The sequence below is a fragment of the Notolepis coatsorum genome (genome assembly GCF_963971535.1).
Source record: "Notolepis coatsorum genome assembly, chromosome: 1".
NCBI lineage: Eukaryota > Metazoa > Chordata > Actinopteri > Aulopiformes > Paralepididae > Notolepis > Notolepis coatsorum.
In genome coordinates, this window is record NC_140165.1 from 220,059,518 (window position 1) to 220,081,208 (window position 21,691).

Below are 21,691 nucleotides of genomic sequence, written 5' to 3' on the forward strand. Positions count from 1 at the left end.
GCTGCTTTTATGTCCAAAATGGCCTTAGGGCCAGCCGATGTCAAAAACATTGCACAGGTTTTTGAGGTTATTCAGCTTTTGACCCAGCCGCAAGCTATAACCGCAGGGAGGGCTAGGATGCTGTCAACGCTTGTTCACAGGCATCTTTGGTTGGAGCAATCTCCCCTTGAGGAGGAGAGGAGACTGCCCCTTTTCAGGGCTCCCCTCCCCGCAGATGGACTTTTTGGTCTGTCCGCAGGGTGCTGGCGGTATTTGACCTGGGCTCCACGCCGCCCCACACCGCGCAGCCAGAGGTGAGAGCATGGCGAGGCCCCCGGCCAGCGGCCATGTTTCCCCCGCCTGAGATGACCTGGACACAAAGAAAAGGTGGTCACAAGGCCGACAGCCTCGGCGGCCGAGGGATCGGCTATATTAGATGGGCACGCCCTGAAAAACTGTTGCCATCTAGCTGTGTCTAGCACGCTCTCCGGTTACTCCCCCCTGCTACACTACGGGACTCAGGGCTCTGATTTGTCCCCTTTGGCTGCGGGCCGCGTTCTTCCAGTGAAGCACAAGCAGCCCCACATATCGCTTCTCATGAGGACAGGGGCTGACACCCAGTTGCTAGCTAGGACTGGGTCTGTCTATGAGAATGCTGTGCTGTCAGGCGGCTCCCACACTACACGTCCTGCGTCTGTGTTTGGTGAGCCTGGTGTTGTGTTTGTCGATGGAGCAGGTTTCCCTGTATCTAAAAAAATTTGTCAGAGGGGGAATCCTAGGCCCAGGAGGTCGCAGCGTGGGTTCCCCCAGCCCCGCCCTCGCCAAGCCGGGTATTACGTTAGTGCCTCCCCCGACCGGAAGTCCGGCAGTGGTCAGTCAGGCACGTGTAATTTGGGTGGTAGTAATATCACTACAGGGCTACGGTGTGTAGGGACTCACCCTATCGGGCAGCGTGGGGACCACACACCATGCATGTCCAACTGCAGAGCAGGCTGTCCTCAGCAGTTTATGCCGGGAAGATGCTCAGCGGGGGAGCCTATGTCACCAGGGGTGATGGCCGCTCTCCCCGTATCAGACCGGCCCTTTCTGTCGGGGTCCCCCCTTGGGTGCGATTGCCTCATTGGTAGAGTCAGGGTGCGATATCCCGGCTCTGCGAGACACCCTGCTTGCGCGGTTGGCGAGTCCAGGGTTGGCAACGCACAGCGGGAGGGACCGGGCCACCTATCTACGGTTCCTGGCAGACCAGCGCCAGTTGGCTGCGGGGGCACTTTGGAATTATATCACGTATGGTTACAGGAGTGCCATATGTCGAAGTGGATGGAGAGAACACTGAGGATGGGGCTTGTGTTACAGTTTGCACAACCCCACCCTCCGTTTTTGGGTTTGGTACAGACCCTATTGTCAGGGTCCGCGGCAGTGACAGCCCTGGCCGAGGAGATTTGTTCTTTGGTGGCGAAGCAGGCCATCGTCGTGGTACCAAGGGAGGACGCAATGTGTGGCATTTACTCCCGGTATTTTCTGGTGCCCAAGAAATCGGGAGGTGTCAGACCTATACTGGACCTGTCTGCGTTCAATCGGCTGATTGTGGCGAAAAGGTTCAGAATGTTGACCGTCAAACACCTGTTAAGCGCTGTCAGAGTGGGAGACTGGTTCACCTCCATAGACCTGAAGGATGCGTATTTTCACATCCCGATCTTCCCTCCTTACAGGAAGTTCCTACGGTTCCTGTTTCAGGGCGTAGCGTACGAGTACCAGAGGCTGCCGTCCGGCTACTCTCTGGCTCCTCGCACATTCACCAAGTGCGTGGAGACCGTGCTGGGACCTCTGCGTCATCGGGGGATACAAATTTTATTCTACCTTGACGACATTCTGGTCCTCAGCCGGTCAGAGGAGATCGCCAGGTCTCATACCAGGCAGGTGGTGGAATCCCTCACCAGTCTGGGTTTTGCTGTGAACTGGAAGAAGAGTACCCCTCTTCCCAGTCAACAGGTGGAGTACTTGGGCTTGGTTCTAAGCTCAAGGTCTATGAGGGCAATATTCTCGGCGCGCTCAGGGGGTTCTGTCCTGGCAGGACGGTTACGGCGCTGTCCGTGATGCGCCTGCTCGGTATGATGGCATCTGCTCAACCTGTGGTCCCTCTTGGCCTCCTCTTCATGAGGAGGTTACAGAGGTGGTTTTTCAGTATGAAAATAGACCCTGTGAGAGACAAGTGGAAGCGGCTGAAGGTTCCCGTGTCTGTACTGGGGGATCTCAACCACTGGGGGGGGCCTGGGGCCCTCTCCAGCGGGGTCCCCATGGGCAGCAGGCTATCACAAGTCACGGTATTCGCCGACCCCTCCCTCACGGGATGGGGGGGGACGTGTCGGGCCGACGCAGTAGGGAGCAGCTGGCAGGACCATACATTACATTTACATTTACATTTACATTTAGTCATTTAGCTGACGCTTTTATCCAAAGCGACTTACAAGTTCTGTACGACAAGCCATCAGGAAGGGCACAACTCTATCAGCTGAGCAACAATGTTCATCAAAGTGTTGAGTGCTACAGTGTAGGTTAGTTTATTAGGACAAGTGCATGACAGTACGGTTAGTTAGGGTTAGATTTTTTTTTTTTTTTTTTTTTTTTTTTTTAATTCAGATAATGGTTGAAGAAGTGCGTCTTTAGTCGACGGCGAAAGATTGGACGTGATTCGGCTGTCCTAACTGGGGTGGGTAGTTCATTCCACCATTGTGGGGCAAGGACTGAGAATAGGCGACTTCTCTTTGATGACCATGCTGCCCGCTCTGCACGTGTTGGAATTGAAGGCGGTGCTTCTAGTCCTCAAGCGGCTCGGCCACCTTGTGGTGGACGAGCATGTTTTGATCAGGACGGACAACACGACGTCAGTGTCGTATATCAACAGACAGGGAGGAGTACACTCCCCCTGTCTGCACCGGGAGGCGGTCGAGCTCTGGCTATGGGCGTCTCTCAATCTGCGCAGCCGGAGGGCTCTCCACATCCCCGGCAGGGAGAATGTGGGTGCAGATGTGATGTCACGGGGCGGTCCTCACCCCGACGAGTGGGGACTACATCCAGACATAGTCAGACAGGTCTGGGACCGATTCGGGGAGGCCACGGTGGACCTGTTTGCGAGCAGACAGTCCCACCAGTGCCCCTTGTGGTTCTCGGTCAGTCGGAAGGACAACCCCTCTCTGGGGGTGGATGCCTTCTCGATGTATCCGTGGCCGCCCGGGATTATGTATGCGTTCCCCCCCATACACCTGATAGCTCAGCTGTTGTAGCGGGTACGTCGGGAGCGCAGGACTTTGATCCTGATCGCGCCGGACCGGGGCACGGCTGTGTGGTTCCCGGCCCTGATTCAGCTCTTGGTGGCTCCGCCGTGGCCTGTTCAGTGGTCACCGCGGGCCCTCTCTCAGGCACGCTGAACGCTGTTTCTGCGTCCTGTTCTGGGGCAGCCGTTGATGGTTTGGCTGCTGAAAGGGTGAATCTGGAGGGGATATGTCTTAACCCTACTGTAATTAACACCATCCGGAACGTGCAAGCTCCGTCCACTACCACGGTTTACGCTGGGAAGTGGCATATGTTTCAGGAGTGGTGTGAGGTTGGGGGCCTGGACCTGGTGTCATGCCCCCTGGACTCGGTTCTTTCCTTCCTCCAGTCTATCCTGGATAGGCAGTCGGCCTCGACAGTGAGGATATACGCCGCGGCTATATCTTCTTGTCATGTGGGCTTTGAGGGCGGTACGTTGTTCAGCCACCCTCTCGTGAAATGTTTCCTGCTTGGCGCTCGGTGTCTCAAGCCTGTGGAACATTCTCTGTCTCCGAGTTGGGACCTCCAACTGGTCCTGGGACGGTTGTCGGAGGCCCCGTTTGAGCCTCTTGAGCAGGCACCATTGGATCGGCTGTCTTTTAAGACTGCGTTCCTTTTGGCCATCACCTCCGCTAAGCGCGTGGGTGAGCTGTGTGCTCTCTCGGTGCGGCCTGAGTGCCTGTCTATTTGGGCCGATAGCGGTGCGAGTCTGAGGCCTAATCCGGTCTTCGTGCCAAAGAATATCCGGAGCTCTTTTCGCTCCAGGGATATTGTGATTCAGGCATTTCACCCTCCTCCTCACGCTAGTGGGTTGGAAGCGAGCCTTCACCTGTCATGTCCTGTCTGTAGGAGCTATTTGATGGTTTTTGTGCTTAGTTTGTAGTTTGTTAAGTTCATCACTGGGTGGCAGCACGGAGCACTGGGTGGCAGCACGGAGCGCATAGGTTTTGAATAAAGGCACAGGTGTAGGCTATGTCAATTATGTATCTAGGTATGGGTGACGGAGAGATCTCACGGTTTTTACCGCATGAACACACGCTCGGTTTAAGTATTATTAACAGCATTATGAAGTAATTATTGTTTGGCTCATCACGTGTATTATGCTAAATACTTGAATTAAATGGGAACTTCACCCAACGGCAGGTGACACAGACTCGACATTGTGTATTTTCTAATTGCGCGTCAAAGACGAGGAATCCCCGCACCCAACCCTGTTGGGGAGGGGCCTCAGTGGAGGACATCTGCACTGCGGCCTCCTGGTCCTCCCCGAGTCCTTTCGTTAGGTTTTACCTCATGGACATGACTGGGGGTTCTGTCTCCCAGGCAGTCCTGAGGTCCGGGACCTCTCCTGCATCCCGCCATCAGGTGGGCTAGCAGGAGTGTGTGGGTGTGGACCGCGGAGTGCTGTGTCACACGTGGTCCCGCTTGCGCTGTGCGTTCTGGGGTGCCTGGTTCCCCTTTTTTCGCACATTGGTTATAGTTGACTGCCTTCCCCCCTTCGTTAGGACGGGCGGGTGGACGGGACTCCCCTCCTCCCTGGCAGGGGCTTACGGGCCCTCAGGGGGTGCATTTGACGTGGCCATGCATCCGCTCTGCCCTTTATCTCAGAAGGCAGAGCGAGACGCGATTGCCAGTATGAGATATAACGTACGGTTATCCTATAACCCTAGTTATATGAATACTGGCTGAGCGTCTCGCTATTCAGCACCCTGAGGTCCCTTGGATGTTTTCCGCGTATGGAATTCGAACTTGGAAGGGTGTAAGCGTGACCACTTCCTGCCTATTGTAGAGGCACGCATGGGAGTGGCGTGGTCACGTGCAGGTGGGTGCATGTGTTTAGTTTCCACGGGCACAGTAGGTGCTGGAGATTATGATATCTCAGAAGGCAGAGCGAGACGCTCAGCCAGTATTCATATAACTAGGGTTATAGGATAACCTTATGTTATGCTTAGGCCCTCTTTCGAAGTCGGATATGCTTAGAGTTTATCTTTAGAGCAGGGCGATAGACCACCAGCCCTGATTCCAAACTCTAAGCATAACCGACTTCGAAAGAGGGCCTAAGCATAACCAGTTCGAAACAAGGCGGACATTAATACAATTTTCAATCAATCAATCAATCATTCCAATAACACATGCTCACTTCATTCTTAGATGGCATGCACCTCCGAGCTGCTTCACAGCATGCCGTCTAACAGTGAAGTGAGCGTGTGTTATTGGATTGATTGATTGATTGCTTGAAAATTTTATTAACAGTGAAATGAGTGTCCTTTTGACAAATGGCATCTAACAACAAACTTCCCGCGATTTATATTTTGTTCCACGATGAGTCATGACCAACCAATTACATAATCCAACATTGTGTAAGCAACTAACACATTCCACGTGACAATCGTTTTTGAATGAGTCGTTATGACGCTATCAACACATCCATTCGTAAAGACTATTGTCCGCCATCTTGGTTTAATTTCTAAAAACTCGAACTGGCGGAGTGATTGTAATTCGGTTGTGGGCGGGTTCTGGGATCACAAGCGTGTGTTATGAGAAATAACCACGTCTAACTTGACTGTTTCAGCCAATCAGAATCAAGAAAATTGCATGTCATTGTTTAAATTAGGACAAGTGCATGACAGACATAAGATCAACATGGCCGCTGTGTGATTACGGTCAATGGGCTCAGTAGAGTGCAGGCCTCTGCCAATGCCCACTTTGCCGTTACTTTCACATTTTACCGGGTAGATGATGTAAAATGAGAGTTGCCGATATTGCCAGTCTCAACTGACCTAGGCTGTAAATCCATAATGGTGGTGCGAGAGGAAAGGTCACAGGGTCACCAATGGGTTCCTTCCACTAGGGTTCATGAATATGGGGAACTTTGTGACTGTATGACTAACATGTCAGGAGATATGCACATTTGTCTGTAGTGTGGTAGTGAAAGGTTAACCTTCTGTAGTGTGGTAGTTAAAGGGTTAACCTTCTGTAGTGTGGTAGCTAAAGGGTTAACCGTCTGTAGTGTGGTAGTGAACGGGTTAACCTTCTGTATTGTCGCAGTGAAAGGGTTAACCATTTGGTAGTGTGGTAGTGAAAGGGTTAATGAACATTCACTACTGTCACCTAAAGCCTGGTTACAGAGAGCAGAGTGTCCTGTCTCTAAATCTGTGTTACAGGTCCATAAGGAATGAAGGGCAACGGTTCTCTTTGAATCAGGGTGCTTTTATTTCTGGTTCATAACTGTTAAAGGATAACCACCACTCACCTTGCCAAATCTGTACTAAGGTGCTGGAAGACGGAGTCTAAACTATGAAAAAGATTTCCGCACACTTAAATCTTTAAAAAAGTTAGAATGTTCTGTTGGCAAGGCTTTTGTCTACACAAGTGTGTGCTCCTCCCTTCCCGTACACACTAGTATAAAGGTTGTTTCAACCGAAAGGCATACGAAGGAAGTGAGATACAGCATGGATCTTAAGTGTGCAGAAAATCCTTTTCAATCAGTTTGGTTTGTAACTGTTAACACAAGCATAACAATAGCTTTGTCACAATATGTGAACCGCAAACCTGAAATCTAGGTCACCTAGACATACATCAAGCCATTGCTGGGTTTGCACTCCCAGAGGATCTTAGTCCTAAGGACATCTTATCAAATTCCATTATCTTTATTTCTGCTTCATTGGCACAGGTAAGAGTGACAGGAGACACAGGGGAGAGAGAATGGGGATGACGTGCAACAAACTCGAACCCACAGCCTGGTGAGCCACCGGGACGCCCCAACAACAAAACAACTTATTTGATGATTTGGGGAGGGGGGGGGGGGCATAACTGTGTTTAGCGCGACGTCCTCCTCAATGAAAGCACATTCAGGAGCAGACGTTCCATCATCTCTGTTCACCTTTCGCCTTTAAAAGAGAAGCCACAGACGGCGCTCCTGCAACGGATCCCAGGGGACGGGGTGTAGAGAGGGGCTCCCGCTGAACACCAACGGCAGACTTGTCCGTGAGCCACCGAGCGCGGGATACATTAGACACTGATTGCTTTGGCCTCGGCGGAGAGTGAGTCTTGGCTGTGTGTCTCATGTCTGTAGCATATGGTGCACTGGGAGACGGACCGGCAGGGAGTAATATGTATGTGTACGCACGGCTTTACCACCTCGGGGAGATCAGATCCAGCACGCTTCACAAAGCAGAGGTCAAAGGGCAAGGTTAATCTGCCAAAGAAATGTTAATGTTATTGTGAGGTTATGATTATTGATATTGAACTCTGTCACTAGATATTCCTGATCAAAACCCTGATTCCATTTTGTTCCCCCGTTCCGCGCCAAGAGGTGCTCCGAGAGCTGTGAGAAATTTCCAGCGAAATATAAACGTGCATGTTTTAGTCGCAGAGGTTGGATTTCTAGCGATCCGGAAAAAGGCCTTACCTTTCCAACACTGTACTGGCGTGGGCGGAGGTGAGAGCGAGGAGGCCCCCAGACAGCCAGAGGCGGAGGAGGACGGCGGGAAGGCCGAGTTGAGAGACAGCGGCAGCGTGGGACAGAGCCTGGAAACGGTGGGACAAGATCGACAAAGACAGACAGAGTGAATGAATGAATGAATGAAAACTTTATTTAACAGATTGCAGAATGGGTACAATACAGTACGGCTCAATACATACAATTGTTAAGGGGATGCAGACCTGAGAAAGACGTTTGTCTTGTTTCCATCAGGGTCCCCCATTTTCCCTTTGTCGCTGCCTTAACCCTTTCACTACCACTCTACCAAAGGGTTAACCCTTTCACTGCGACACTACAGAAGGATAACCCTTTCACTGCCACACGACAAAGGGTTAACCCTTTCACTACCACACTACAGAAGGTTAACCCCTTCACTGCCACATGCCAAAGGGTAACCCTTTCACTACCACACTACAGAAGGTTAACCCTTTCACTACCACACTACAGAAGGATAACCCTTTCACTGCCACACGACAAAGGGTTAACCCTTTCACTACCACACTACAGAAGGTAACCCTTTCACTACCACACTACAGAAGGTTAACCCTTTCACTACCACACTATAGAAGGATAACCCTTTCACTGCCACATGACAAAGGGTTAACCCTTTCACTACCACACTACATACTGTTAACCCTTTCACTACCACACTACAGACGGTTAACTGTCTGTAGTATGGTAGTGAAATGGTTAACGTCCCGGTGCGGCGGGAGATGAGCGAGGCGACGGCGATGACGTCTCAGTTACAGAGGGGTGATCTCACCCGACTGGGAAACAGCCTGAGGTTGAAACGCCGCTACCCTGGATGGAAGCAGGAGCCGGGGGCGGGACACGGAGGAACGTCACCCAAGAGAGAGAGAGGGGGAACGTCTGTGGCGGGACGTCTAGTGGGATTTATGAAGTGGGGAGGTGCTGACTTGTTGTGAATTATCTATAATTGACAGGAGGCAGCAGGTAAATACTCATGCATGAGTGGATGGAACAAGAAGGAATAAGATATGACAAGTCCGTCGATGAGCAATGCTGTGTAACCGCTATTATCATTATTATTATTATTATTATTATTATTATTATTATTATTTAAACCACTTATGTAACCAGGCAAATTGACAGAGAGCACATTCATATTTACGGTGACGGCCTGGGGGAGGGAGGGTTATACGTACACACACACACACACACACACAGACAGACACACACAGAGACAGACACACAGACAGACAGACAGACACACACACAGAGACACAGACAGACAGACACACACACACACACACACAGAGACAGACACACAGACAGACACACACACACAGAGACACAGACAGACAGACAGACACACACACACACAGACAGACACACACACACACACACAGAGACACAGACACACACACATACCTTCTTTAATCTTCAGGCCACCAGGGGCCTCCCCACTTCTTTGTAATTTGAAATGATGAACCAAATGTAGGCACTCTGTCTACACTTCATAATCACAGTGAGACAGTAGATGCGCTCCCCCACTTCCAAAGGCACTCTGCCATTTGAAAAAAAGGAGGTAGAGGTCTTCATTTCAACATTGGATTAAAAACAGACCAATACGTTGGGGCCCAGTGACCTTGATGAAGCTGCCATGTTAAGGTAAAGGCTTTTTAACTCTTTTGCCAACAGCGGAGGGGCGCGCAGTTTTTTTTTAAGCAACTCTACCGGGTAGGCTATTAGCTGATATATTTCACCAGTGCCAAACCATTCTTTTTTGACGTCAAACATGCATTTTGAAAGCAGCAGCAGTAGCTAGTCCAAACAGGGCCCAAGCAGCACTCCCATGTATCTTGTGTTGGGTGAGCTTGTTCCTGGAGAACCTGGCTCTTTTTACATTCAATAATTTGATGTTTGAGGTTAATTTGCCTGTAGTCTATCCATCTACTCCCTTGGTGAATCATCTCTGCATAGCAATGGCCGAAGAACAAAACCTCCTATATCGGCATAAAGAAAGTGGATACCTATACATAATATAGTACAAAAACAGTATTGTATTGGGTATTCTTAAAAAAATTGCATTCTGCAAGAAAACAACACGAAAACACTTTCTAAAAAAATTTAGGTTTTGCTCTTCGGCCATCGATAGGACCCTTCACTGGTCCCTAATAGCAATGGAATCTTGGAATGGGAATTGGAAAAACTAGAATTCTAAATATATTAACAAAGGATGCTTGATTGTAATTATGGACCTTATCTGGCTCAGACGATTGATTTACAGGTAAGGTCCTACGCGTTCAGTCTGAACTTGGTAAGTCTGCCTTTTGTTTTGATGCACCAGTTTCCTGGAATGACCTTCAACTCACAATACAAATCAATACTCTAATAAACATGATCACAAACCTCAGTATGTAACTGTTTTTAATTTAATTTGATCTTTGTTTTTTCTTTCCACCAGTGTTTTGTCCTGTTTAAGCAAATGTATTCTTTGCCTTTTATATGTACTTGAATTGTTTGAACTTGTAATCTCAACAACATAGCAAATGAGGGTAAACCTCATGTTAATTTTGAGAATAAATAAAGCTTTCAAATCAATTTATATTTGCACCTCAAATAATCATGTCACCTTTGATGGAACAGTAAAACAAACAAGTACATTGATTTAAATGTAGCCTCATTTTAAGCTTTACGTCTAATGGGGGCCGCCATGTTTTTGTTCTCTGCATATCCATGACAACAACATGGCAGCCCCCATAAGACATAGCTTCAAATCTAGTGACATGTAATTATAATTTTTGAATGATCCCTTTAATGTCATGTAATTAAGTCTAATAACAGAGGGCCTATTGTGTTCAATAGTGGCTTTCATCGAGTTTTGGGGAAAGTCTCTCTCTCAATGAAGAATGAAGGCAATTGATTTCTGTAATGAGGTTTAAGTGCTCTAGATGTGAGTAGACTGCAGTGTCTGCTAACCCCTCTCCTGAAGTAAACACAGCTGTTAACCCTTTCAGGTGGACAAGCTCACCTCCAGCTCCCCTGCTCTTCTTCCTCTTCAGAAGAGGGGACCGCCGATTGGTTTGCGCGGGCGTCGGCGGAGGTCATGACCGTCTTGGTCGTGCAGTCTCACCCAACATTCTAATAGAGGCCTTTCACACTTGTTCTCCATGTTGGAAGAAGCAACGGCTGCTATGTGTTGATAATGAGAAATATTATCAACAAATATGTAATAAATGTATGTCTTTTGACTGGCTCTTGTAAACAAATCACAGTGGAACAGTAATGATGTTCCGATGTTTTACCTACCACTCTACCACTGCACAGAAATTAGGCATTTTCGTTACAGGCAGCCATGTTGGAAGAAAGAGTACACAAACATTCTGTGCAAGACGTCTATTGGAACTGGTGGCCAATGTAACCGAGTTCTAGAATTACAAAATCAAATTCATTACAAAGAACTAAGGCTGAGACCACTTATCAATAACTGCGTGATAGATATATTTGCATAATGTATTTTTTTTGTATATATATAAATACTTCATACTATACTAAAATACTAGGTCTTGTGGCATGTTTTAGTTAAAATATCCCCATTTCATGTACATTCAGTTAAATTGCAATGCACTGTGCATTCAATATGCAGTGGACTGAGACCCGACTATAAAATGAGAAGGATCACAGTAGTAGTTTTGAAAGGGGAAATCTGTAACACTAAAGATGGCAGCAACAATAAAGACTTGCTGCAAAATAAACATAAATGTGTTGTAAAAAATTTTAAAAAATTTAAAAGTATATATTTTTTATACTAATAAGAATATCATTATTTATCGATAATTTGGTCCCGATTTATCGATTCTTCAAATGGCATATCGTCTCAGCCTTACAAAAAAAAACATCTAGGGTTGCTAGGGTGGGCCTGTCAAATTCACATTTTTCTAAACTATTGTAACATCCCATAGCATCTCCACGATTGATTTGACAACATCTAGGTTCAATAGTTAAATATTTTTGTTGGGAATAGTTTACACCATCTTGTTTTGGCTACAGCTATCGCCAGGACAGGTAATTTCAGCTCCATGTTCTTACAGAGAGGCTCCTGTATGTACTAGTAGCCAGACTTGATGCTACTTGACTGGTAAAAAAAAAAGTAAATCTAAGAAAATTGTCATGACATTTTCCATTAACTTTCTGGATGTGTCATTTCCCACGACTTTTCCAGCTCTGGAAAACAAAATCACCGACTTTCCCCAAGTTTTCCAAGACCTGTAGGAACCCCCGATTGAATCACAATGAAGACGCCACAAAACTAGTGCAAGACAATTGTATGACGCTTTTATTAAAAAGTAAAGAAAACACATCAATCTGCGTTCCCGTGACGCCCACAACCCCCCTCCTCCCCACTGGAGTTATTGTCTATTGCAAGGTTGATGATTGGCAGTGATCACTGTGCTGGGATACATTTATCACCTCAAGACAAAAAAATAACAGGGGAAAACTAAAGTTATCGATAGCCTTTATTGGAAATTCTTTACATGCAAGCGATTCCTCCCACCCTCCCCAGCCTGCCTGAATAACCCCCACTGCCCAATTTTAGAGACTATAAATATATATTAAAAAACGAAAAGTGTAAAAGACTTTGTAGTTCCTCCAGAAAGAAAGCATTTACAACAGTCAGATGTCCTCTTGAGGAGGCCAGTCAATTTTGCATGTTTAAGTCAAAGAAAAAAACTGCCCAAATAAAATAAAAACAAAAAATAACTGAAATTTCAAGAAGGGGGCGAGAACACCAGCGCTAGCACAAACACTAGAAAACGGTAGATACAGAACAGGGCAAACCAATATACAGTATTTGCATACCACTGCCTAACCTGTATACAGGCTCAAAACGTGCCGATCTGGACATCCAACATGGGGGGGGGGGGGGGGGGCATGATGGGGGACAATTTTATTTTCTTCCATTTTTATGGATTCCATACCACCAGATTAAAGTTGGTCGATGAGTTAAAAAGTAGCTAGTAGACTAGACCAGCATGTTGCTGGTGTTGATCCCGTGCCCCCCCAGTGGCCCAAGGCCGTCTACTGTGGGCGTGCCAGTACAGCCACAAAGCAGCAGGGAGCCAGGCGCTATGCTTCCAGCTCTCCTATTTATACAATGTCTGGGAGAGCAGGGGGTACTGGGTTACATTATGGGGCCTATTTGCACAATGTGCTATAATACAGGGATACAGCGCCACCTGCTGTCCGTGACGGGACTCACTGGAAGTAGAAATCCACATGCTTTTTTTCAACGAGGGGTCTGATCCACAAACCTGACCCACACGGCTTGTTGACTGAGTGGCAGAGCACTTACAAATCTAGAGGAAGTGGTTATAAATTTACAAGTATCATCATCATATACACTGCCAAATTCAAAATGTGCAAAAGAAAATTAAAATAAAAAAAAGTTCAAAATAACTTTAAATGCCCATTCTTCTAACAAACATCACGTTTGCCTTTTTTATTTAAATTTGTTACTGGTTACAATAGTAAATATGAATCATGTCAATAGAACATTGTACAGCCCAGTAACGGTTAAGTGTACTAAAAGGGATAGAATTCATAAGGGCAACGTGTTTGTTTGTTTTATTTACCTGGGGTAGCCGTTATTGGGGGGAGGGGCAACTCCAGGCCAGCAAAGAGCCCCCTGAAACGGGACACAAGATCTCACAAACATCTTAGCACCAGGATGAGGAACTTCAGCACCAACCAATCGACCGCCTTCTCCCCCTCAGCCTCTGTCAGAATCTGACCAAGAGTCTATATGGAATTTGCATTCAAATGAACTTTAAAAATAGTAAAGTACATATTTTAATCCTTGGCCAAGATCACCTTAAGTCAGTAGACTTGTTTTTTCCTTGGAAGAGAGGTGGTATTTATGCTAAGATGCTTATGGGAATATCGACACAAACGGGTCTGCAGACAGGAAATGACGGACTATTTTAAACATCGGCCATTTCAGTTTCTATAACCAGGATAGAATTCTATCCGCAGGAAGGGCAACATGGAACATTAACACCTTAACAAAAAATAAAGAAAAGTACTTTTTAATTGTTGATAATTACACTAGATAGAAATTGTAACACAGAAATATGGGCATGACTGCAAGTATTACAGCTATAGTTCTCTATTTTGTAATACATGGATAGAAAATTGGCTGGATTTCATGTGTGTCTTGTAGCCTGAGGGTGGCCCGCGGATGCCTCCAGAGACGTGTGCTCCAGGGTCATGTCAGAAACGTGTGCTCCAGGGTCAGGCGGGACAAATAGAAAACAAGCAGTTCACACAGACAACAGTTTAGTGTTCACTGCTGGACTAACTCAACTGGCACCACAGAGCCAAATTACACTTTTGTTTGTGAGGATTAACAGGCTGTGAGGTTGTTTGTGGGAAGTTCGGGGTAGGGTGGGGGAGGGGGTTGTAGTGGGGGGTAATTTCAAATTAAAAGTCTCTTAAGAGCCCCACGGAAATCCTCAACATCTCAAATGTCAATTTTTCTTGGTTGAAAAAAATTCACCAATATTAAATGCATTACAAATATAAATCAGTTTTCTATGTTTTTTGTTGTTGTTGTCGTTCCCCCCCCACCCCCTCAAAATACAAACAAACTCCAAAACACAAAAAAAGACTCCCATCTGAGAGTTGAGTCCCATCTGGCTGGCGGTGGGAAGAGGAGGTGGGTGCGTTCTTTATGAAGCTGGGCTTCACGATGAGCGCTTCTGCCTCTTGGAATGTCGCTGGCGTGACCCGTCCTCGTCGCTGCTCGCCCCCCCTGCGTCCCCCCGCCCCACTCGGCCCCCCCGCTGCCGAGTTCTCCGCGCGTCTCGCTCGCCATCACTGTCCTGCTCCCGGTAATCCTTCCTGCGGGAGGCGGTGGTGGTTCCCCTCTTGCTCTTCTTCCTGCTACTGGCTTCTTCCTCCTCCTCACTATCACTATCGGCCTCCTCCTCCTCCTCCTCTTCCTCATCCCCTCGCTGTCTGCTTCTCCGCCCTTGCTCCGGTGTTGCTCTCCTGGACTTGTTTGACTTGCCGTTCTGCAACTTCTTGCCCTTCTTCTTCTTCTTCTTCTGCTGCTCCTCCTCCTCTTCCTCTTCTTTCTCCTCCTCTTCCTCTTCCCCTCGCCGTCTGCTTCTCCGCCCTTGCTCCGGTGTTGCTCTCCTGGACTTGTTTGACTTGCCGTTCTGCATCTTCTTCCCCTTCTTCTTCTGCTTCTTCTGCTCCTCCTCCTCCTCTTCCTCCTCCTCCACCTCTTCAGAAGAAGAGGGGACCTGGCTGATGCGTTTGCGGGGGCGTCGGCGCAGGTAGCTGACGCCGGGCAGCAGTTTGTGAAGCAGCTCGGTGAAGCTCTGCTCCGTCCTGGTCATGCAGACGAGCACCGCGCTGCTCTCCTGGTTGTACTCCTCGGCGTTGGAGAACACCAGCTTCATGTCCTCCAGGAAGTCCTGGGCGTGGCGGTACTGGGCCTTGCTGAGCTTCTCCTGCATGGTCTGGAAGTCTATGGGGTTGGAGATGATGTCCAGGTAGTCCTCCGCTTCCTCTGGGGACACAGGCTCTCTGGGGAGGGGAGGAGGGAGAGGACAAGTCAGATAATGGCATCGAGGACGGTCTACACGTCGTTATAGCCCTATTATGGGCGTAGGACAGTCTAGGCCTTTGGAGTGTGGTGTAAGCCTTAGGACTAGATGCCCTAATGTGGTGAACATAGCATGGTCCAACATAGACTGAGCCATGTCAGGATGCTTTTAACACTGTGTACTTCTATGGTCATAGAATGAATGATCATTACATTTATAGTGCTTTTCTAGACACTCAAAGCGCTCCCCACACAATGTAGGGTGGAAATTGTCTCCTTCACCACCACTGGTAGCACCCAACCTTGGGCTACGCAGGCTGATGGGAATTTGGTAGGGGTGTGGACATTTCTCGATTCTAAGATGCATCGCGATGTGGACGATTCTGCATCGATGCAGTGACAGAATATAAATCGATTACCGTATACATTTTTTTTTAATAAAAACTATAAAGCACCCTACAAATAAAATATTATTATTGTATTATTAAAGCTAGTGCTCTGGTCATGCATCCACTCAACTCATAGAAAATATAGCATCAGGCTATTCTAAAAGTATTGATACTAATACTGATATTCTCCCATCCCAATTTCGTATTGTCCAATTCTACCCTCCCGTCTCGAACGCTGTTTGGCCATGCCTCCCACAAGCCGGCTGTAATGTGGACGAAGCCATACATTGCACGAGTACCCTCCGGTACTCGAGGTAGCAGCCGTCGCATCTTTTCACCTGCACAGCGCAATCTTTCAGTGTCGGGGGGTCTGCGCTTTGGAGGGACGCCGCCCCCGTCGCTTCCTGATTCTACTGCGCAGGCGCACCAACCGACCTGTAGGAATCGCTGTCCACAACGTCCGATCCCCACCCATCAGCTTCCCACCCCCTAATACTGCCAAATGTATTAGTATGAACGACCAGCAAAGCTGAATGCAATGCGGAGAGCTGGGCTCGAACCCAGCGTCTCCTGCATTGGTGGTGAGCGCCTTGCCCACTGCACCACCTAGCCGAAATAAAAAAAGTATTTCTAGTATCTGTATCATGCAACACTCGTAAAGACATTTATTTTGACATTCTGATTTAAGAACTTTCTAAATAAAAGTTAATTTATCTGACTGCTTGTATTAATTGATGAAAAAGTAGCCATGTGCAGTAATATAGATTATAAAATTGAGGATGTAATATATTATTGAGATGCATCGAAGAATCTAATCGAATCGTGGACAGCTGAATCGTAATCTAATCGTGAGGCCAGTGAAGATTCACAGCTCTAGAATTTGGCCAGGAATGTCGGGGAACCCCCTACTCTTTACGATAGGCGTCCTGGGTTCTTTAACGACCGAATTCAGTCAGGACCTCAGTTTAGCGTCTCATCACCGTAACAGGGGCATTGTTACTGACAAGTCCAGAGGACAGAGTGCCCCCTGCTGGACAACACCACTTTCCAACAACAGCCTTGACCAGGGCTCGAACCGGTGATCATCCCATCATGAGTCCGGAGCTCTATTCATGTACCACGCTGCCGGACATAGACCTAGACCCTCTGATTGTACTAGACATACATTTAATAACAACGAGCGACTGTTAACACATTGATCGCCAGCAGCAGGGGGCGCTGATCCCTTCAGCGCCAGGTCTTTATTCAATGGATATAGTTTTAGAATGGCAAACTTGCGAGTCCTAAAACTATATTTTATATTATAGCTATGGATCTAATAACGCCGTCGACTGTCAGTGAGTTGCTTCTGGTCAACATGCAAAAAACAGATTGTTTTTTTCATCCGTACATTTCCGTTTTGAATAGGAGTATGGTTTGGGTGATTCTGAGTGTAATCCAGTCATCACGTTGTAATTTTTCGGCCGATTATATAATCATCCTGAAATCAACGCTAGATTATCATTATTATATCTCCTCGTGCATACATGAAATGGCCCTCGTAGCGCTGTTGTACTAACGACTGCCGTTATTGACAATCAATTAATCAGAACAGACCCTTTCATGCATTCATGATGAAACATAATACCGATCACATGAGTTTTAATTTAATTGTAGCATGTGTAGGGACGATATGCCAAAAGATAATATATAATACACGTTGCGGGCTATTACTAGCCTCCCAGGAATTACCCTAAACCGCTCTAAAACCACTTATAATCATCACGGTATAAAACGGGAATGTATGGATGGATTTTTTCTTTTCTTTTTCACATCTTGAACCATAGATACTCGATGTCAAATGGGCCATAGTATTGCATCCATAGCTATAATATAGAATATAGTTATAGCCCTGCAAACAAGGTGACTGACTCCATTGGTTTAATGCGTGGCAGCACATAGCCATATCCCGAAAAACAGCGTGGCAGAGAATGAGTTAAGAGTTCACATATGTTCTTCCTGTCCCCCGGGACAGTTTAGTCAGCATTTGTGAACAGGCACCACTCTCTCCTGAAGCTAGAAATCAGAGAGAGAGAATCAGTGATGTAAAACCTGGGGCTGCTCCATAGACAATGAATGGGGCTCAGACTTGTTCACCGTCTATGGAGCAGGTCCAGATTGTACTACTCATGTCATAAGTAGACGGTAGAAATAGTTGCGTCTTCACCTGAACGGCCAGCTGTGCCGGAACTTGATGAGTTTGTGCAGGACCTCCTCACATCTCTCCAGCTCCAGCTCCTGCCTGCGCACACCTGTCCTGGAGCTCTGACGCACCTACATCCACACACAAACCGTTAGTACACCATTGTTAACAATGAACACCAACACCTGCCCCTTGTCTCAGGGAACTGTGTGTGTGTGTGAGTGAGTATTCTTGAAACTACGGATGGGTGAGGCGAGCACAACTCAAAATACATTAAATATTCTTTCTTCCGGATGCAGTCTCGACTTGTACAGAGATAGCAACACACTCAAATTCTATTCTTCAAAGGCAGTCTTCTTCTTTTACTCTATACATCGTCTTCTTCTACTCTATACATCTTCTTCTACTCTATACTTCTTCTTCTACTCTACACATCTTCTATTCTAAGTCTGCTACTCTATGTCTTCTTCTACTCTATACGACTTCTACTCTATGTCTTCTTCTCTCTATAAGTCTTCATGTCTTCTTCTACTCTATGTCTTCTTCTCTCTATAAGTCTTCATGTCTTCTTCTACTCTATACGTTTTCTTACCAGCTCATCGATGTCTGCATGGTTGCTGGGGTCAGTCCTCTGCTTGCTACTCCGTCCACTAGGGGGCGACTGCTTCTTGGATTTGCTCTTACTGGAGCCTTTGGAGCCTTTTGAGGACTGTTTGTTGTCGTCGTTGTTCTTCTTATTCTTCTTCTTCTTCTTCCTTGATCTCACTGCGAATCAGAACCCAGTGATATGATCAGATCAGAACCATGGGATATCCTGTCAACACCTATTGGATTTGCGGTCTGTACGAGTACCGTTTCCATGCTTAATAGTCACAATATTGAGCATACTCGTGTACAGGCATATGGAGAATTGGGATACACCTTCTCATTTAAGAACTTAACCAGGGTGTTAGTATCCAGACTGTTAGGGAGCATGTGAACAGCTAGAAAGCAGGCCATTCATTACTCCTTTTTACATATCTGTAGGTCTATATCTATACATATTCCTTACCTACTTAGTTATGCTGCTGGCCAGTATGATTTACTACCATAGTGTCTTTATACCTGTATGACTGTACATGCATCCGATTAGCACTATTACTCAGTAGTACTAATTTATATATTTTATACCCAGTTTAATCTCCTGTACACTACTATTGCACTTTACTGTGATATTTGTACTCTGGTTGGATACCAAACCTATTTTCGTTGTACTTGTGCTGTGTAATGACAATACATTTTAATCTAATCTAATTTGCCAAACCTATTTTCGTTGTACTGTACTTGTGCTGTGTAATGACAATAAATGTGAAATCGAATCTCATTTAATCTAATCTGTGTTCCCTACATCCATCACATCCACGGGGGACGCCTCTAGTGACCTAAAAAAAGGCAACAGGTTGAAACCAATACTCAAAAACAAGATATAAACAGCCCTTCACACAGTGCTCTCTTGGCAGAGAGCGGGAGGACGAGAGGAAGGGAGGGAGGAAGGAAGAGAGGGATGAGTGGTCACTGAGCTCTGTGTCCAGCTCTCTAGCAAACACTACCAGGACGATGTAGCAGGCCTGAACTCACAGAGGATCACGCTGCCACATTCTGTCAGTCAAGCCAGAGTGAGAGGGCCCTCGCATCAAAGCAGCTCCCAGGCCCCGAGCAGCGCTGTGCAACAACACGGACACAATGGAGACAGGGAGAGGACCGGGGACACATTCCTGTCATTCCCAGCCCTCGCTCCTCTATCTGGGGTCCGTTTCCCCAAAAGCACCGGTCTAAGCAGTGTTAGCTTCTAATGGAATTAGAAGATGATCGTAGCCTTGAAGATGCTTTAATCCACAGCTCCTTTCTAATGGTTTCGTCTAACTTTTCACCTGTCTGTTTAATCTACTTAAGCCATGGCTTTTATTGTGAAACAGGCTGCAGCCATCTTCCTCAATATACCATAGTAAGTAAGTAAAACTTTATTTTTATAGCACCCTTCTCAGCACGAGTGCAGAGTGCTTCACAGCATTTAAAAAAAAAAAAATGAGCTAAAACAGAATAGACAACAAAAACTAAAACAAAAAAGACATGAACAGTGTCTAAAAAGCAAGGTTGACTGAATAGAAAGACACCCCCCCCCCCCTATATGTTTTATCCTCATTTATAGACGATGATGAGGACCAAAAATGTATGGGGGATACGCAATGAAAGTAGGTAGCAGTTTCCTTTGCTAAAACCTATTTACAAAGCTTGGGGCTGGAGGCACAGAAGAAAACTATTTCCAGCAGATACTCACAGCTGTGGCCCGTGGCCTTGTAGTCATTATCCTCGTCGTCATCGTCCTCCTCCTCTGAATACTCCTCATCAGACTCCTCTTCCTCCTCCTCCTCCTCCTCTTCTTCTTCAGTGTCCTCGTAGTCCTCGTAGGTCCTGGGACAAAGAGAGGTCGTCAGTTTAGGGGATTGAACGCTACAGGGTCCCCTTAGCTTAAAGACAGCGAAGGAATCCTCACGATTTCCTCAGTTTCTTATCAGTCCAATGAGCTTCAGCCATTCGTACAGACGGTTTCTTTATATAGGGCATCTGCAGCTTTCAACGAGTTACATTTAAGACTTTTTAATACCACTTAGAGCCAAATTGAATACCAATTTCACGACCAAGCAAAAAAAGAAAACCACATAGAGACACTAAACTGGTGGCTGCACAAATTCTCACGTTCCATACAAGCTCTCGCCTGACATACCACGCTCTCGGTAGCCCCACAAAAAACAACGACTTGAATACAAAAACATTTAATTTATTTAATATTATTTCATCTGCCGACAGCCGGGCTGCCCACCAACAAATTTAATACCTGTGCAAATTAAATTAAAAACTTTTTAATACTTTAAATTGAGAATTATAAATATCGTACTTTTTTCAAGTGTTTAATACCCTGCAGATACCCTGACAATCATAAGAGATGAATGACGATGGGATATGGAGAAGAACAGCTACCTCACACGAGAGGACCGCCTGGCTGTGGCGGGCTGGCAGGTGGGGCACCTCCAGTCCCCGGTACGGACGCGGGACAGAGCCGGGCGCAGGCAGAACAGGTGGAAGGCCTTGTTGCACTCGTCACACAGGATCAGCTTCTCATCGTCACCTGGGGGTCGAGATCATGTGAGCAAAGGTCAAGAGAAGTCACATGACTCAGTGAAGTTTTATCATCTCATTTCAACACTTCACCCTCCAATCATGTGATGTTCTATTGCCACCTACTGGGTGCCTTCAGTTTAGCATTGCAATTGGACCCACGAATGAATACAGCAGATAAACCAAATACAGGAAATTGTGTGATATGATAAGCTTGAGCACTGGCTCCGCTAATCTAGTGTATGTTTCCTTAGCTACACACAATATTTTGATTATTTTTAATCACTTTTGTGCATAACAAGGGAGAATGCTGGTTGAATATAAAAATATACTACAAAACATATTGATACAACAGCAGAAAGTATGCTACACCTTATATGTTTATGTTTTATGTTCAAGCACATTAACACCAGGGGTCAATCAAGACTCTATCTTCTAAGATTAAAAATCTATTCACAAATTCCATGAATGTACTTATCCAGTTTTCAGTCTGGTTTCAACTTTCTCATGACCATAGAACTATGTTGACTCATTAAATCCTACAGATTAACAAGATGAGCCAAGAACCCACACAATATAGATTGCTGTAACAACAAAGGTCAAGAGCAATCTAGAAT

At 46.5% G+C, this 21,691-nt stretch overlaps 1 protein-coding gene across 1 annotated transcript in view; it reads right to left on the minus strand.

Moving 5' to 3' along the window:
• Positions 1 to 12,062: 12,062 nt before the first annotated feature.
• The window catches only part of baz1b (bromodomain adjacent to zinc finger domain, 1B), a 67,643-nt gene continuing 58,014 nt past the window's right edge, over positions 12,063 to 21,691 (minus strand). The window contains exons 17-21 of the mRNA XM_084334839.1: positions 20,937 to 21,084; positions 20,236 to 20,369; positions 18,511 to 18,683; positions 17,943 to 18,049; positions 12,063 to 15,328 (exon numbers count right to left, since the gene is read on the minus strand). Of these exons, the coding sequence (XP_084190965.1) occupies positions 14,479 to 15,328; positions 17,943 to 18,049; positions 18,511 to 18,683; positions 20,236 to 20,369; positions 20,937 to 21,084 (1,412 nt within the window). The 3' untranslated portion in view covers positions 12,063 to 14,478. The remainder of the gene's footprint in view (positions 15,329 to 17,942; positions 18,050 to 18,510; positions 18,684 to 20,235; positions 20,370 to 20,936; positions 21,085 to 21,691) is intronic.